Raw genomic sequence first — 16,911 nt, 5'->3', positions numbered from 1 at the left:
CCTGACAGCTAACCCTCATTATAGTCTTCATTGCAACTTAAGATGGTTACTGTATTTATGTGGAATTATCTTTACTAAACTCATTGTCAGAACACTAAAATAAAGCACGGGGGTACTTTATTCTACTATTGTAAATTGGTCATGCCATAATTATTTCCTGATAATCAAGAAAGAATCAATACAGTATCAATCGTGATGCAGTAAGCCAGTCGGTATAGCCGTTATATTTTGCTAATGGGAAAGTCATTTGTAATGGGACAAGTCATCTGTTTGTAGTCCAAAGAATACTATACACCACAAGTCTTGCATTTTTTTTTTAAAGTTAACATTCTCAAAAGTGTGATCAGCATTTAAAAAAAAAACTTCCAAAAAAAGTGTATAGTTTAAGCACCAAGGTTTTAATATAGAACTGGCACAATTCCATGTCCGGGCCTTAGAGAGGGTTGTCTTCGGGAGTCCTCCAGCTCGGCCAGGATAAGAGACTCCCCCGTTTAGGAAAGCTTTCCTTTCTAGGAAAAGTCGTTGCTATCGCTTTAAGGCAGGGCTGCGGATGTGAGATGGGGAGGATCGTTGCTCTGCCCTGCCTAGATCGTATTTTCTTCATTTACTGTACCAAATCCCAGAACAAGGAAATCCTCATGAAACACGGGAATTCTCTCAGAAGGCGTTTAATCCGAAAGGTGGAATCTTAACATCATACAAGCCTACCCTATGAGAACTATATTGGTCTAAGCGTTGCTGCTTAGCCACATTTAGTAAACCATATCTGACATGTGTTCACGGCAGAGAAGGGGAGTAGATCTGTTACAAAACTGGGAAAATGACTGGATGCACTTGGGAAGCTAGAAGAATGTACAGACGCACATTGCTTGCATCGACCTTTGGTGGGAGAGATAGTATGTGATACATTCGCAGAAGAACTGCAAACCGGTCGGGAGCACACCCGACTCCAGTTTTTTCAACTCTTTAAATCTGGGAAGCCATCTGGAGAACATTGTTATTATTTTGAGAGAAAAAAAAAACTTTTACTTGCAACTGCAGACTGAGTTGGCGGGGTTGGATTTTGATTAATAATAAAACAAATTTTTCATTAACTGCAACAATGGGGCACCCTCCCTTGGAGTTCAGTGACTGCTACTTGGACAGTCCGGATTTTAGGGAGAGGTTAAAATGTTACGAGGCGGAACTCGAAAGAACCAGCAAATTTCTTAAGGACGTAATAAAAGATGGCAATAACGTTATCAGTTCAATCAAGAGTAAGTATTCAATGATATTGTCTATAAATATAGTACGCCATTGTTGGTCTAGCTTATCAAATAACTATTTGCTTGATTTTTCTCAGGAGTTTATTTTTTTTTACGTTTTACAATATCACATACGTCTTCTGATTATTGTGGTCAAATAATAATAACAACAACAACGATTAACACAATACTGGTCTTTTTCTGCATAATTTCCATTTAGTCCGCAACAGGGATGATGCGCCAGCTGTCTCCTTTTGCCTATTGTTTTGGTCTGCAGGGACATTGATTTTAGAAGCTTTTATTATCGAAGCGCAGTTTTTTTTACAGAACAAATTTAGTTAGAATCGTTAATACAAGTCAGCAAGAGTGACCTTTACAGAACCCTTGACGTGTTTTGTTTGTGCGAACAGAAAACTAAAGATTCTAAAAACAGCCTTCATCCAGTGCGTAAAGGTACCACCGACCTGCGCAGTGATGTAGAAATGTTGATTACAAAAAGTAGTTGCTGCAATTCATTGGGATGAGCACAAATGGCACTGACTATCCCACCGATAATCATAATGTATTTGAATAAAAGACTATTATGGACAATATAACAAATCTGAATCATTTTCAAAATGCCTCTTACTCCTCTTACTCCTTTGTCCAAAACACCGTTTCTATCAATGAAACGTTATTTCCAAGGTGAAAAATTAATATATAAATTAGATTCTGCATTGCCTATTTGTATTATATTATAAAGTTTTAAAGATTGCTATGCTTCCATAATAAGCAGACCTTTTGCATTTTGTATTTGCACAGTTGTATAACCACAGACCAATAACCCTCTATTATTAACATTTTGTGGTCTAGAAATATATCTAGGTTTGCAGGATACTAATGAAGACGTATAAGCCACTATAACAAGGAGTTGAATGCTCCTTGACGTAAGTTTAAACAATGAATCATATTTGGATACTGTAATTAGATTTTTTTTTAAACTGCAGGTATCTCTTGGGTAAGTTATAGGCCTCTCTAAATTTAGCTGAAAAGTTGGAGTAAGAATACAGTTTGCTTTTAAGTACTGGTTTCAAAAGTGGTACAGTATATTCTTAAACTAGAATGTGTGTATTATGAATACTCTGGGTTAGATTTTCTAAAAGTCCCTGTAAGCAGTAAAAATGAATTTATACTACTGTGCATTAAGTGCTAAGCAAGGCAATGGCAAGTAGGAGAGGAGAAAGGTTGTTGGAATCATCTGCTGTTTGTGCATGACATTTTAAAAGTGGTCTTATTCGTGTAATCAAAAAAAAACTTCAAATCCTTTCTGACATTGTTGCTCTGGACACAGAACTTAGTACATGCAGTTCTGCTAATTTACTGTTTCAAATAATTGATCTTTTAACAGGCAGGGAAAGATTAGTTTGTGTGAAAGGGTACAGAACTATGATTAACAGACAAATGAAACTGGTTTGATATGACAAAGTACATCACAGTAATCACACTCTTGGATTCAAGGGACATTAGTATTTGGTTGTGTAAGTGCAAGACAACAAATAAATGCTTGCTTGCTTCCCCACCACAGCAAAAGAAAAAGTAAAACTGAAGTTTTCTTTTGGACAGTCATTCTATATATGGTCTCTGTCGGAGGCAGGTAGTTACAGTATGTGAATGGCTGATTGATCAAATACCACATTCTTCAACCTCCCCAATCCATGGAGTCAGTTAAATTTCCACTGAACAAATATGAATGAAAACAGACCTCAGTTAAGTCTTGGATTTACATTGATCTGCATGCTAAATGTCTCAGAATATAACAAAATGTGTCTTTAAAATGTCCTTATATTGACACTGTGTGAATTTTCCACAGTATCTTGATGTAAATGAAGTAGATGTGCTACTAGTCTAGTGAGAACACTTCATTATTGGAGAATCACACACAGCACTAATGCAATGTTCAATGTTGAACTAATACTTTGTTCTGCTACCCTCTACCTATTAAATGGTACAGCATCTGTTTAATGGAGGCTCAGGAACTGGATTACTGGGTTATATCCTTTGCAGGAATTGAGTGAGAATCCTCATGTATATGTGCATTACACAAAGAAAAATCAACAGTAACTGTTGTTACAGTGGCTTTAAGTCCAGACTTTATAAAATAATAGAGTCACATCACAAGCCACGAGTATGGCTTTTCCACATTATTATTGCTTTGTGTTTGTCTTGTCTGAGTCTAAGAAAGAAATGTGTTAGTTGGTTAGTGCACAATCTTAAGCTAGTGTTCACTGTGGTTTGTTGTTATTGCTGGCTTTGTAGCTGTGAAGACTGTATTTCATAGAATTGCACAGACCCGATAACAGACAAATAATTACTACTTTAGTGAAAAGCAGTGTTTTACAGTGACAAAACACACCCATAATATGTACATTTCTTTCATCTGTAAGAAGCTCTAGCAAAACATTCAAACTTTGTGTAATTGACTAATGTCCTTTAAACTTTAAAAAGAGGGTGCTATATTCCATTTTGTCAGTTTCATCAGATGCTAATAAAGTTGAATTTACATTTATTTTCCTGTCATAATGTACCATAAATTAATGAGCCTCTTAGGGTCTGTGCTTTTTTCAATTTCTTATTTTCTATACCTCCTTAGCACAGAGCTGTGATGAGCAGTTGCTCAACAGCAGGTAGTTCTGGGGAGCCTCATTCCATCCAGTTTTATGTGTCTTCTTTCAATGGCTTATTATAATGTTAATGTGAACTACTGTAAGTCAGTCAGTAGTTGGCCCGATCAAGTAATTGCAAGCATAGGTATAAACCTAAACCCCCAACATCAGAACATGTGGGCTGTCTGGCCTATTTGGCAAAGTATTGAGACTTCTGCTATACAGTAGTACTGTAGAACCTGAATCATTAAAGGCAAAGACAAGCTATCCTACAGTAATTCCTACAGTAATTCCTGTAATTACTGTAACTCATTTCAAAATGCACTTTGGACGTAAGCTTTTTTTGTTTGTCTTTTATGTGCCTGGAGATTACAGTGTGTTATCCAGTTTTAACTATTTCATATTAACCTGAAAGTGATTCACACTTTCCACACAGAATTCTTTTTCTATGCCACTCTGATCATGAACTCTTTTCTTCTGCTCTGCCTATCAAGTAATAAAATTCTGCGGTACTCAAGAAAGATTTCTGATGTGTTCATATTTTCATGTAAAATTTTAAATCACTGGTGGTACTGTAGCTATATTCTAAAAATACATGATATTGAGAATTGCTGAATTGCTTTTTCTTATCTTATTTTGTCAGAGGAAGTAATGCAATTACCTTGCTTTTTAACCAAATACACCTGGAGAATGCTGCAGCTTTTGTTTTTGACTAAGGACACAAAAAGCAGAAAGCTGCAGCCAACAATTACAGGATGTGCTGGAGTCACTGTAATAGTGTTTTCAATATATATATATACAAACATTTGTAACTGGTCAGCTACACGATGACTCTTCATTATTATTGAACTGGGGTAGTTGATACTTTTCTGCAAAATCTTTGATTAAAGTATGCTGTAGGAATATGTGCAATGTTAGAATGAACAGAAAGTTGAACTAGTCTTCTTTCTGTTCATTTCAAGTGTTGTGCATCCTTGAACATATTACTAAATTTATGCTGTCACTGAACTGTAGACTTTTAGGATCATTATGAATGCCACAATACTATATATACGATTAACATTTTAACATATAACTGTATGACTTTGTTAAATTGATCCATTTTTGCACATATTAGTTTTGTTGATCTAAAATTTTGACTTTTTTAAACATGCACTTATTGTTTTGAGCAGGTACTTTCACAGAAATATCTATATTAATTTAATAATATTGATACATTCACGTACAAAACATGTGTGAAACATTATTCAAAAGCCATTGGGTTATCTGAGTTAAAACCAAAACAATTTAAAGAAATTGACAGTGCTTTGCAAAATGATTCAGACCATTCCAAAAGTTTTACATTTTGTTGCTTTAAAGCTTTCTTTAAAGTCATGACTATTTGAAATAGCAATTATTTCCAAATACGTACACCTCCCTCTTTAAAGTCCGTCAGTCAGGTAGTGAATTCCAAGCCAAGATTCAACCATGAAGATCAAGGAGCTTAAACTCAGAACAACTCAGGGATTAAACTGTGTAAAGGAACAGAACAGGAGAAAAAGTATTCCAGAGTTCAAATGTCTGAAATGGGAGAAAATGTCAACAATATCCCAGTCACCCCACAATGAAGGCTTGTATGGAACTGTAAAACTCATATCTTGCATGGGATTTTCAGCAAAGTACCTACAGTAAATTATATTGCAGGCATGTGGCAAAAGATTTTGTGTTCATACAAAACAAAGTTGGAACATTCTAATCTAAATAAAAGCATTACATCTAACTCAAACCCAGCATAGTTCATCTCTGTCAGATGTAGACCTGCTTGTCATTAGCAGGGATTGAGAAGGATCCCAAGGGAAAAATGGATGGAGCAAACTGCTGACTAATCTTGTAGGAAAACCTGTTTTGGTCTGCTAAAGACCTAAAACTTGGATGCAAATTCGTATTAAGTAGGAGAATGACCCAAAGCTTAAAGCAAGGCCAAAGGTATACTGCAGTGTCTTAAAAATAGGAAAATACATGTCCCTGAGTATTTCAATGTCTTGACTTGAATACTACTGAGACTCTATGGAAAAACTTGAAAATAGCTATCCATAAGAGATCCTTGAGAGAGAAGCTTGAACTAATCTACCAGAAGAGTGGGCAACGCTTGCACTAAGATGGTGTGCAAAGTTGGCAGGGATTTAACCAAGATGTTATTTCTCTTTAGTTTTGGCTGATATTAACTATACCTTTAGATTGAGCATTCAGGTTTTGAATGTACAGCCATATTAAGTTTGTAATTTCACAAAAATATACATTTCTGTAATTTTACAAAATTGAACCCCAGAGGACGAATTTGAATAATTTTGCAAAGCACTGTGCAAATAGCTTATTCTATGATATTGACTTCCAATAATTGCAGACACATTTTGATTTTGATTTCAATGGTTTTGAGTTGTTTCATTTCTGCTTTTTTTAGTCATTTGAGATGATCTAACCTTTGCCATGAATACTTCTTTTTTTTCAGTATATGCCAGCTGTGGAGGGACTCTCCTTTTTTCTTTTTGCTGTTAGTTGCCAGATTGTTGTTATTTTAACAAAAATATGGTAAATAATGTCTTTGAACAGAGGAGATTGATTTTTAATTACTGTATATGTGAGTAGAATTTAAAATATTCTGCTATTGAATTAAGTAAATATTAAGTAAAAATAGTTAGCATAAGTATCAACACAAAAGTATAAAAAACTATTATTACTGTATATGTTTGTGCTCAGTGCTTTTTTCTCTTTTACAGTATTAATTTTTCTTTCAGTTGATAGCTGCCTTTGGTTATCTCTGTTATCAAAACTTGGCAAGATAATAATTTGAGGAAAACTGCAAATTTTGAATATATTTTTCCATTTGTAAATTCCACTAATAAATGTGAGAATACATCACAGTTTATGGAAACAAGAAGATGTATACAACTGGAAAAAACATGGTCTATTATTATACATTATTACTATTATTCTATATATACATGCAATGTCTGGGAGTGGTTTTCTGCTGGAATATTTTAATTGACATTTTCCAAAATACCATGTACAATCATGGAACAGCATCACAGTAATCGTGATATTATTCAGGTGTAGAAGAAACAAACAAGAAAACAGTGTTCTGAAAATTAAAATTGCAAGCAGAATAATGGAAAGATGCTGTCTTTTGGTTTCATTAAGTAGAATTTCTCTCATTCTGTACTTAAAGTATTTGAAATGTTTGGGGTCAGGAAATTTCAAAGGAAGAAAATTGTCACCATAAAAATAATGGCACCATCTGATCCTGTTCTCCGTGAAACTTGATTTTATAGAATCCATGTATTAGTAGGGGTACTTGGCTTAGCTGATGCTGGCCTTTTGCCTTCAACAAAATATCACAGAGAGCAATTGAGAGGGAGTGGAGTTTGGTTTTGAAACACATACAGACGTCCTTTGATGATGAAGCATTTTGTTTCAGATCCTGTAAGATTTAAAACAGATGTGCTATGCATCCCGCAGTAGCATATACACAGCGATTTACTAGTTAGGAGTCTGTTCTGCGCTAAATAGAACAGTGACTACTCTGCATCAAGGAGTCATTCAGTTTCCTGCTGCGGACATACTTCATATTTCTAATTTACCTTGTAAGCAAAATAGCAGGCATTGTAATTATTATTTTATGTTGCTCAAAAAGATCACCTGGCAAATTCAAATGTATAAAATGCCTTTTAATTGAAAAGTCTATACAGTATAAAAAAGATAAGATTTCTGAAAAAGGGGATTACTTACTGTACTTTCCTGAAGGAACACTGGAAGACCATACAAACTCCACACAGAAAGTGACCCAGTGCAGAATCAAACCCAGGACCCATGGCTTGTGAGGCTTACTGCCACACCACCATACCACTCATATTCTCTTTATATGTATTTCCAGGAAATGTGGCAAGCAGATGTATTTCAACATAGTTTAAGATTGTTACTCTCCAGATGTTTTCTAAGCCAATCAATTAAGGATATACGTAAACAGTTGGGAATCACTCACATTAATTGCATTATTGGTGATGTATAGACTCTGTGGTTAAATGCCACCTGGTTATTTAAACAGTAGTCCTAAGGAGGAATTTCTAAACCTGGCATCTGGCATAGGTACTTTATAACCCCATCCTACCATTTAAGAGTTGAAATTGTTTAGATAAATTCTGAGGGGTTCAATAAGTTTGATTAATAAAGAGCTACAGTATACTTGAATGAAAACCAGACATTGACACAGTGGTACTCCAGGACTGCAATTGCGAAAACAGTGTTTCACATGATGGTAACATGCTAAACTGTCTAATGAGACCCACTACTGTATGTGAACTGGAATATTGTGGAATTTCATGTTTGTTTTTTTTCTCGCAAGGTAGCATTACTAGGTTCATCATCTACTGCCAGCTGCAGGGATGGGTTTATGAATAAAGGACTGCCAAACCACTGTGGTTATATGCAGGCAGTTATTGAAGGATGTTTCTGAATTAGTGTACATATAAATCTTAACTCCTGACTATTGTCGTATTTAAGAAACCCCACAGTCTTTTAAATTACTGCAAGGATATGGATTAGTTTTGGCTCTTTGTGTGACGTATGGGATTGTCATGTCATTTAATTTACCAAACCGCTTTATACCCCATGGTGTAGCAGGAAGCCGGAGCCTACCCGGCAGGCAACGAGCGCAAGGCAGGGTACACCCGGGACAGGGTACCAGGCCATCACAGGGCAAGTGTAAGCCAGTCATACATGGGGATAATTTGGAGGCCATGGTAAAGGCCGAGGGGGGACATTTGGCCCAGACACCAGGATAACTCACTACTCTTGCCCGGGGATCTTTAATGACCACTGAGAGTTAGGACCTTGGTTTAATGTCTCATCCAGAAGTCAGCGCCCACTACAGTATAGTGTCCCTGCCACTATAACGGGGCATTAGGACCCACACAGACTACAGGGTGGTCCCACTAACACCACTTCCAGCAGCAACTATAGCTTCCCAGGAAGTCTCTCATCCAGGTACTGACCAGGCTCAACCCTGCTTAGCTTCAGTGAGTACCAAGTTGAGAGCTGCAGGGTGATATAGCTGTTGGCCCTTGGGATTGTTTTGTTTTCAAATCACAGAAGGGTTAAGTAGACCACCATACGTATTCTTTTATGCTTTCAGTAAAATTACAAATAAAAAGATGAATTCTATCAAATCAGTATACCACCAGATTGTGAAAAAAGTTTTAAATATTTTCTTGGCTGTTTTGAAAACCAAAGATGTTAGGTGGGAGCCATTGTAAGATAATAATAATAATAAACTTTATTTTAAATAGCGCCTTTAAAGGTGGCTTCTCAAAGCGCTTTACAGGATGACAATAACAATAAATAAGAAGACTACAACAATAAATAACACAATTACACAATTACAACAATACAACAATAACAATAGAGGAGACCGTGGAAGGTGGTACTAAGAAGAGCAGAGGGGTACAGAATGGAACCAGTTAAGTAAAGGCTTTTCTGAAGAAGAAGGTTTTGAGTCTGGATTTGAAGGAGTTTAGAGAAGGTGACTCTCTGATATTCTTGGGCAAGGAGTTCCAGAGCTTGGGGGCATAGCAGGCGAAGGCCCTGTCGCCCATACAATGTAGAGGGGCTTGGGGGACAGTAAGGAGGGCAGAATTTGAAGAGCGGAGTTTGCAAGGTGGGGAGTAGGGCGATAAAAGTTCAAACAGGTTTTGAGGTGCAAAGCCATGTAAAGCCTTATAGGTGAGCATGAGGATTTTAAAGTCTATGCGGAATTTGACCGGAAGCCAGTGCAAGGACTCCAGGATTGGAGTAATGTGAACACTTGCACTAGACCTGGTCAGGGTTCTGGCTGCTGAATTTTGGACATACTGCTGTTTGTTCAGAGTAGATTTAGATACCCCAGCGAGTAGAGCATTGCAGTAGTCAATTCGAGAGAATACAAATATGTTGATCAGCTATTCAACCACAGTTAATGATAGCATAGGGCGTAGCCTTGCTATATTTCTAAGGTGAAAAAAAGATGTTTTGACAGTATGCTGTACATGTGGGTCGAATGTTAAGCCAGAATCGAATATAACCCCAAGGTTTTTCAATTTTGATTGAAGCTCAAGTACAGAGCCATCTACAGATAGGGTTACAGGACTGGCTTTACCAAGTTGATGGGGGGTACCAATAAGCATGACTTCAGTCTTGTCATAGTTAAGATGAAGGAAGTTTTGAGTCATCCCAATTTTTATGTCAGAGATGCAATTAGATAGAATAGAGACAGCCATATCAGTGTCAGGTTTGGTATGGATGTATATTTCAGTATCGTCAGCATAAAAATGAAGCTGAGGCCATGTGATCTTAAAAGCTGACCAGGTGGGAACATGTAAATGCTGAAGTGCAAAGGGCCCAGTATTGAGATGTTGTATATGAAGGCAGCTAAATTAAACTTTTCAAAACATTGATTTTAAGCATTTTCCAATGTGAATTTGTAAGTCTTTTAAAATTGTTTCATGGGCTAATAAATTGAAGATCACATTGTTTTAGATAAGTGCTTTTTTGACACTAACAGTAAGTAAGCTTTTAAAATGATCATGACTTATACTAAAGGTAAAATTATTAGGCAAACGTTTCATCTTTCAGCTCCACTGTTTGTCAGAGAGATGGGTTTGGGGAGAAATTAATATTATATACGCATGTTATATCACTTCTTGTGGTCTTAATTATAGTTTGTTTTATGCCATCATCTCGACTTCTTTGATTAGATTGCATCAATTATCCCTCACTGTTGGGGTTTAGTAAAGACTGAGCCTGTGCAAATGTATTTGAATACAAGAATAATTCCCCACTTCCCCCTAGTTTCAGTAATCATATCTTTTTTCCAGGAAGTAGGGAAGCCTGCTGAAATGTGTAATAAAAGTGCCAATTCCTTTTTTTGGAAATGTTGATTGAGTCATCATTTCCTGTGGTTTTTCATTTTTCACAACCCCCCTTCTTATAATCATTACAGTGGTTGAATATTGCAAGTTATCAACTGTCCCACAAAATGCACTAAGTTGATTTGTTTACTCTATTCAAATTCAAGAAAAATGAACAGCCTTAAGAGCCTTGGTGTTTTTAAAATGTCCACTATTTTCTTCCTATACTGCAGTTCTTGAGACTTTTAAAATGATGTATTTATATGTAACATTTTGTTTGCTTATACTTAACATTGTCAGGGGAACCATTTTGAAATCCATGTGCTAGTGAGAAGTCTGCTTTTAGTGAAGAGAAAATGGTTTAAGGATACACACCAGGCTGTGGACTAATGCTAGAGATTTTCACATTCATTACATAAATACAGTACACGAGGAAATGTTTAATTGGATCTCTTTTTCTTTGAGAAAGGTTGTGAGAATTATGCTTCCTGCAACCTGAGAGGCTTAACAACACCCAGCAAGAAGTAAATAAAGAAAAATCATGGATGGATATAATCTCTTCAGGGAGTGTACATTTTAATTGAGCCTAATTTGTAGTGCATTCAACTGATGTAGGTTTTGTTTTGTTTCTTCCATGCTTTTTCAAAGTGCAAACTTTACACATTCATTTTCTGGGATTCAGCTTATGTCCATTGCATTCTGTAGGCTAGTCCGCCTCCTTTTTCATATATCAAAAATGATGAAACAGTATTGTCCTTGTTTGCCGTCATCCAGCAGAGATTCCATTCCATAACTCATTTTTTTCCCCTTTTCATTAGTGTCAAGTTGCAACCCTGGAAACAATATATTTCATTGTATCTGAAACTAAAAGAGATGTATAAGACATTCATCTAACAGCCTCTAAGTTGCAGTTTCTGATACTTTTTTGCTCGATTAACTAGGAAGAATCATGCATCTTAACTCATGGAAAGGAAATGAAAGTTTAAGTAACCTGTTTAAAGTATAATCACTCACACTACTGCAGCAAACTTTTTATGCTGTATACACATATCCACTTTCACTTCCACTTATAATACTTTAGGCTAATACTGTGAAAGGTATGCTGCTTTCTCGCAAACTAATAGTTTTTATTGAAATTGTAATGTCCCTCAAATGTAATTATTACTTTGCCTATAAATGTGCAGATAGCTTTGGATTACATCTGAAGGTGCCTCTCTCTGCTTCCCAGAAATTCAATAACACAAATCTGAAGTGGGGAGAGAACCTAAACATGACCTTCGATCCATACAATCCACAGTTTTAAAGGGGTCCAATGGGATTAGTGTTAGAGTTCAGTTCTGAGAATAGTGTATAGAATGCCATGGCAACAGTTTAGTTTCTTGTCTGTAGAAATATATTGCGTCATAAACAAAACATATTTCTATGCAGTCTCACTGATGTTTATATTTGTTTCTTTGGCTTTTGGAATGAGTTTGGCTTACCAGTTGTCTCTTGAAATGCTCCTTAGTGGGAGAGGAAGTAGATGATGTCATTAGTGCACTGTAGGATGTTTTCATACTTGGTGTACAAGAGCGGTAGAGCAGGTGTGGGAATGCAGTTTATAGTTTAAAACTATAAACCAGGCTAGCACAGCTCTGTGAATCACATAAGAAACGTAAAAACCTGCCATTACCTAGATGGCTGCCCTTGGCCTTGACTTAGGAAGGTACAGTAGTGTCCCTGATTATAAGTCCATCTGGACCTGTGCTCTTTGTTTGTGTTATTGAAACTTTAACTGAGATACAGAAGTCACTTTGGGGGTTGAATGTGAAACCATAATAAAAAGCCAACTGAAATGCCCATCCGAAAAAGGATTGATAAAAATAAATGAAAATGTAAAAACTCTGGATCTCTTCTGAATCTGACTAGAAAGAAATGTTCTGGTCTGCAAGTTTATTCTGGTGTGTTTTGGAAACAGCATACAGGAGGAGAATCTTTCACATCTGTCTGTTTCATTATTGATTCTCTGAAATATATATTTCAGGAAAAAAAGCACAAATCACTGAATGGTTTTTAATCTGATACATGTTTGTTGAAGTAACATCCAAGTGATTAATGTCTTTTGTTAAATATATATATACTGTGTATTTTATCTTAAGCTTTTATGTTTGCAAAGAGACACGTTGCAGATGAAGAATTGGTATGTGACAATTTAAAGCATCTTTTAGAAAAACAAATTCCATTCTGACAGCTAGCCTAATTCCACAATGATAAAAACAGTTTAATTTTTTTCCTTTGCTATGAACATTTGCTGTCCAGATACACTATAGAGTGAAAGCATGTGCTGTGCATGACTGGAATAAGATGAATAAAACTCCTAATAGAATAAACACTATACAAGCTGTAATCAGTTTTTATTTTAAATTATGCTTTGTTATCATAGGGCTGCATATTTAATAGAGACATTACAGATATCTCAGTAAATTGGTCCTGAAACACTAAGGAGCTATCAGATCAAACAGTGCTCAGAACTTCAATGAAAAGATAGCAACTAAGAAGAAATAGACCTGCAAACATTATTTCTACTTGCAAATGTTTTTATTTAAATCCTTAACCTCCTTATCAGTTTAGTATAAATGACACTTTACTGTTACTAAACTGTTCATTGTTTATGTTATTGTAAATTGATTATTACATAGTGACTGATGAATGTGGGTTTACTGTTGGCTGAGACTATATGTGTAAGCCCAGGCTGTGTTCAGATTATTGCCTTGTGCACTTCATTACCACTGTCAGACAGATGTGAGATTAAGAACAAGCAAATTCTTCAGACAAACAGTGCTTAATTTTAGGTTCATGCAGTTATTGGGCAACACTTCTTAAATACATTTTATGATGCAAAATCAAATGCACAGGAACTATGACTCTACCTTGTAGCATGTTATGACACTGGAATAAAGGGAGTTTCACTCTTACATAATGTAAGCCACCCTATTGAATACTTTCTCAAGTTTGTAATGTTCTTGGTATGGGACTTAGACTTACAGCAGTAATTAAATGTCTTTTAGCAAGCACTGACAGAATTAGCACAATACACAATGCTTAAGGCTTTTTAGGCTGTGCCTTTCTATATTTTGTATATTGCATGAGATAGGCTGAGAACAATCAGAGGTGTTCCAGGTATTTCAAGGTTCTGTAATTTACATAATTGGGCTACTAAAGCTAGGAAGTCTGCAATAATCAGAGAGCACAGGAGTAGAGAAACCAGCATTCTGTAATTTATGCTTAGTTATCTACCGTTTTGGAGAAATTCCTCTAATGTCCATTTGGGATGTGTTTCAGTACAGTGCTTTCAATGATAAATCGACTTCATCCTTATGCCAAAATGAGCAGATGGATAGGGTGGGACTTTGAATCCTTTTGGCCTGTCACAACTTATAAGACATTGCTGCCTTTCTATTTCAAGTTGCCATTTCAGTTCGTGTTAATCCTTCATTCTGCACTGAGAAAATCAACATCTTACACATTAGGTTACCCTTGAATCCACGGTGGAATAAATTTATGACATTGAAAGCAAAATCCTTTTTTCACCACTTTTATTTCTCATGTGTTCATGAAAATGTGTTTATCTATGCATTCATAAAGAAGCAAACTTTGTTAACTTGGATGTTTTCAGTTAGGATGTGTGGCTGTGACTCCACTGCAGAATCCTCTTATATTTGCCTGAATGAACGACAGAAAACCTTCATTTCGGTTTAGCTTTCTCTGTTCCCTGGCTTGATTGCATTGTAATAATATCATCAAGACTGGCTTGAATTAACTGAGCAGTTTTTTTGCGACAGCCTGGTGCCTTATATGAAATAACTGGGCACGGTGGTAGATTCTTTGGGGCTCTCTGTTGGTATTAACAGTGGAGACAAATAATCTTTTCCATTGTCTCTGCTTAAAATTGTTCAACACAGACAGGGGCTTTGGAATATATCCAAATCCCAGCATGTTCTGATTGTATATTACTGCTTTTATGACTTGCTTCTCCTAACACTGTTAGAGAGCAGTCAGTATTACAATTTAAAAGAGAGTTTTTTGTCCTAAAAAACAGTTTATCTATCACTTCGTTGTACATTTTGGCATGTGAAAGCTACTTAAGATTGGTCCAAGGCCTTCATTTGTTTTATATTGCTTTTGTTAAACATTCGCTCAAACTGGGGCCTAGTAAGGGGTTCTCTGTCGTGAAGCCAGGGACTTGCTTTGCAGCTGCATCATGGCCTGTAGGCAGATCAATTCAAACAACCCTGCACCCCTACTCTCAACCCAGCACATACCTCCCTTTTTATTTTGAAGCACCAGTTTGTGGTGTACTGAATGGTTGATTTGAGAAAATAACCATATTATTTTTTTACTCTGACTGTTTTGGGGTTTAGTTGGCATAGCCTTACAGTTTCAGATGTACGTACCTGTACTGTTGCATCCCTGTTTACAAACCATAGTGTAGCAGAGCTATGGATATAAACTACACCATATGGAGATTTTCTGAGAGAAACTTGATCAGTGCAAGAGGGAAATTTAGAACTAATTTAAATGTGCTTATGTCTATCAAACAATTTGAAGGAACATCTCCAAAACAAATTATTATGCCATTGTGACAATAGGTCAAAGAGAGCACTGTTTCATCAAAAACATGTAATACAGCTGACTGTACCAGTGTTATCTAGAAAATGTATTCAGTTCTTTATGATGGAATTGTAGTGCAGAAAGTGTAGCCAGATATTTGGGATTAGTACAGAACTACAAGACATACTTTCACTAGTATTTTAATGCTACTGTTGCAATAATCTATTTAATCAATGTCAATTTTAATGTGCTCTGCAAATTAACATTCTGTATCTCTTTTTTAGATTATTCGTTGGCTGTTCAGAAGTTCTCTCATACCCTACAATCCTTCCAGTTTGACTTCATTGGTGATTCACTGACTGATGATGAGATCAATATTGGTAGGCTAAAACACCAACTGTGCCCAGCACTGTAGCTTGAGTGTGTAAAGGGATAGTGTGTAAAGCTTTATACATATTGAACACTGGCAAAGTCATGTTTTCTAACTGCATTATTCCAAATTTATAGCACTTACAAAAGGCAAAAAAGAATAACTTTTGTGAAACTGTTTTTTTAATTGCCTGTGTGCTTAAGAAATGTGAAACACATTCAATTGTTAAACGTTTCCATACTGTACATACAAAATACCTTTACCTTCACCTTTGCCTTCTCTTTGTGTATCAATACCTTGTTGTGGTATAAACCTTTATAACAGTTCAATTTTAAGAGGTTGTAGCTCTGATCCTTTTAATGTATTTATTTGGATAGACCAGTGGAATAACTGCTGCTTTAATTCATGTGCCTTTTGGATCCTGATAGGAAACTTCCTTTTATGTTGTAAGATTGATATAATGTTTGACAACACTAGTCTCATATATTAATAATGGCTCAGGAATTCCTGCAACAACATTTGAGTATAAATTTAGATCAAAAGAAGGAATTAAGTGTTTTTTCTTCATCTTGTTACTTCTTATTAATGTATCTAGACATAATATAGGTGGGTCTAAGGTTACCAATTTACAATCTAAGATTATCAGAAAACACAGATGTTTTTTCTTTGAAATTTAACACCAATTTGAGAACCCTCAGATCACCTTGACTACACCACATAGGCACTTTGAAACTAGATTTATTTTTTTGCCTTTTTGGAACCCTTAATATAAAAAGTTGTTTTAAAGTATTTAACCATGTTATGATAAGCTTTAAATGCCACAGTTTTTGCTTCATTGCATTGTTTTAATGATTTTAAATGTAAGGTGTAGCATACAGTATATTTAATGATAAAGAGTATGCTGTTTGTAGTGGTAACTATAACTATTCCTAGCAGGAACTAATCCTAAACTATTTGTTCACGGATGACCTTCCTTTAAATATTTTAGAATGTAAGAAATAGCATCATCAATGTAAAATAAACATATAATTTGGTCTCTTTCCCAGCGGAGTCTTTCAAGGAATTTTCTGGGCTTTTGCAGGAAGTTGAAGATGAAAGGATGATGCTGGTAAGGCTTCATGAGTGACAGAGAAACTGTTGAATCTGTG

The 16,911-nt window shown here is 35.9% G+C and overlaps 1 protein-coding gene across 1 annotated transcript in view; it reads left to right on the top strand.

Moving 5' to 3' along the window:
* Positions 1-515: 515 nt before the first annotated feature.
* Positions 516-16,911, top strand: part of ophn1 (oligophrenin 1) — a 70,190-nt gene continuing 53,794 nt past the window's right edge. The window contains exons 1-3 of the mRNA XM_088596788.1: positions 516-1,256; positions 15,678-15,773; positions 16,810-16,871. Of these exons, the coding sequence (XP_088452914.1) occupies positions 1,103-1,256; positions 15,678-15,773; positions 16,810-16,871 (312 nt within the window). The 5' untranslated portion in view covers positions 516-1,102. The remainder of the gene's footprint in view (positions 1,257-15,677; positions 15,774-16,809; positions 16,872-16,911) is intronic.

This window comes from Lepisosteus platostomus, chromosome 10, assembly GCF_059453375.1.
Source record: "Lepisosteus platostomus isolate fLepPlt1 chromosome 10, fLepPlt1.hap1, whole genome shotgun sequence".
NCBI lineage: Eukaryota > Metazoa > Chordata > Actinopteri > Semionotiformes > Lepisosteidae > Lepisosteus > Lepisosteus platostomus.
This window is presented reverse-complemented; position numbering and strand designations above follow the sequence as displayed.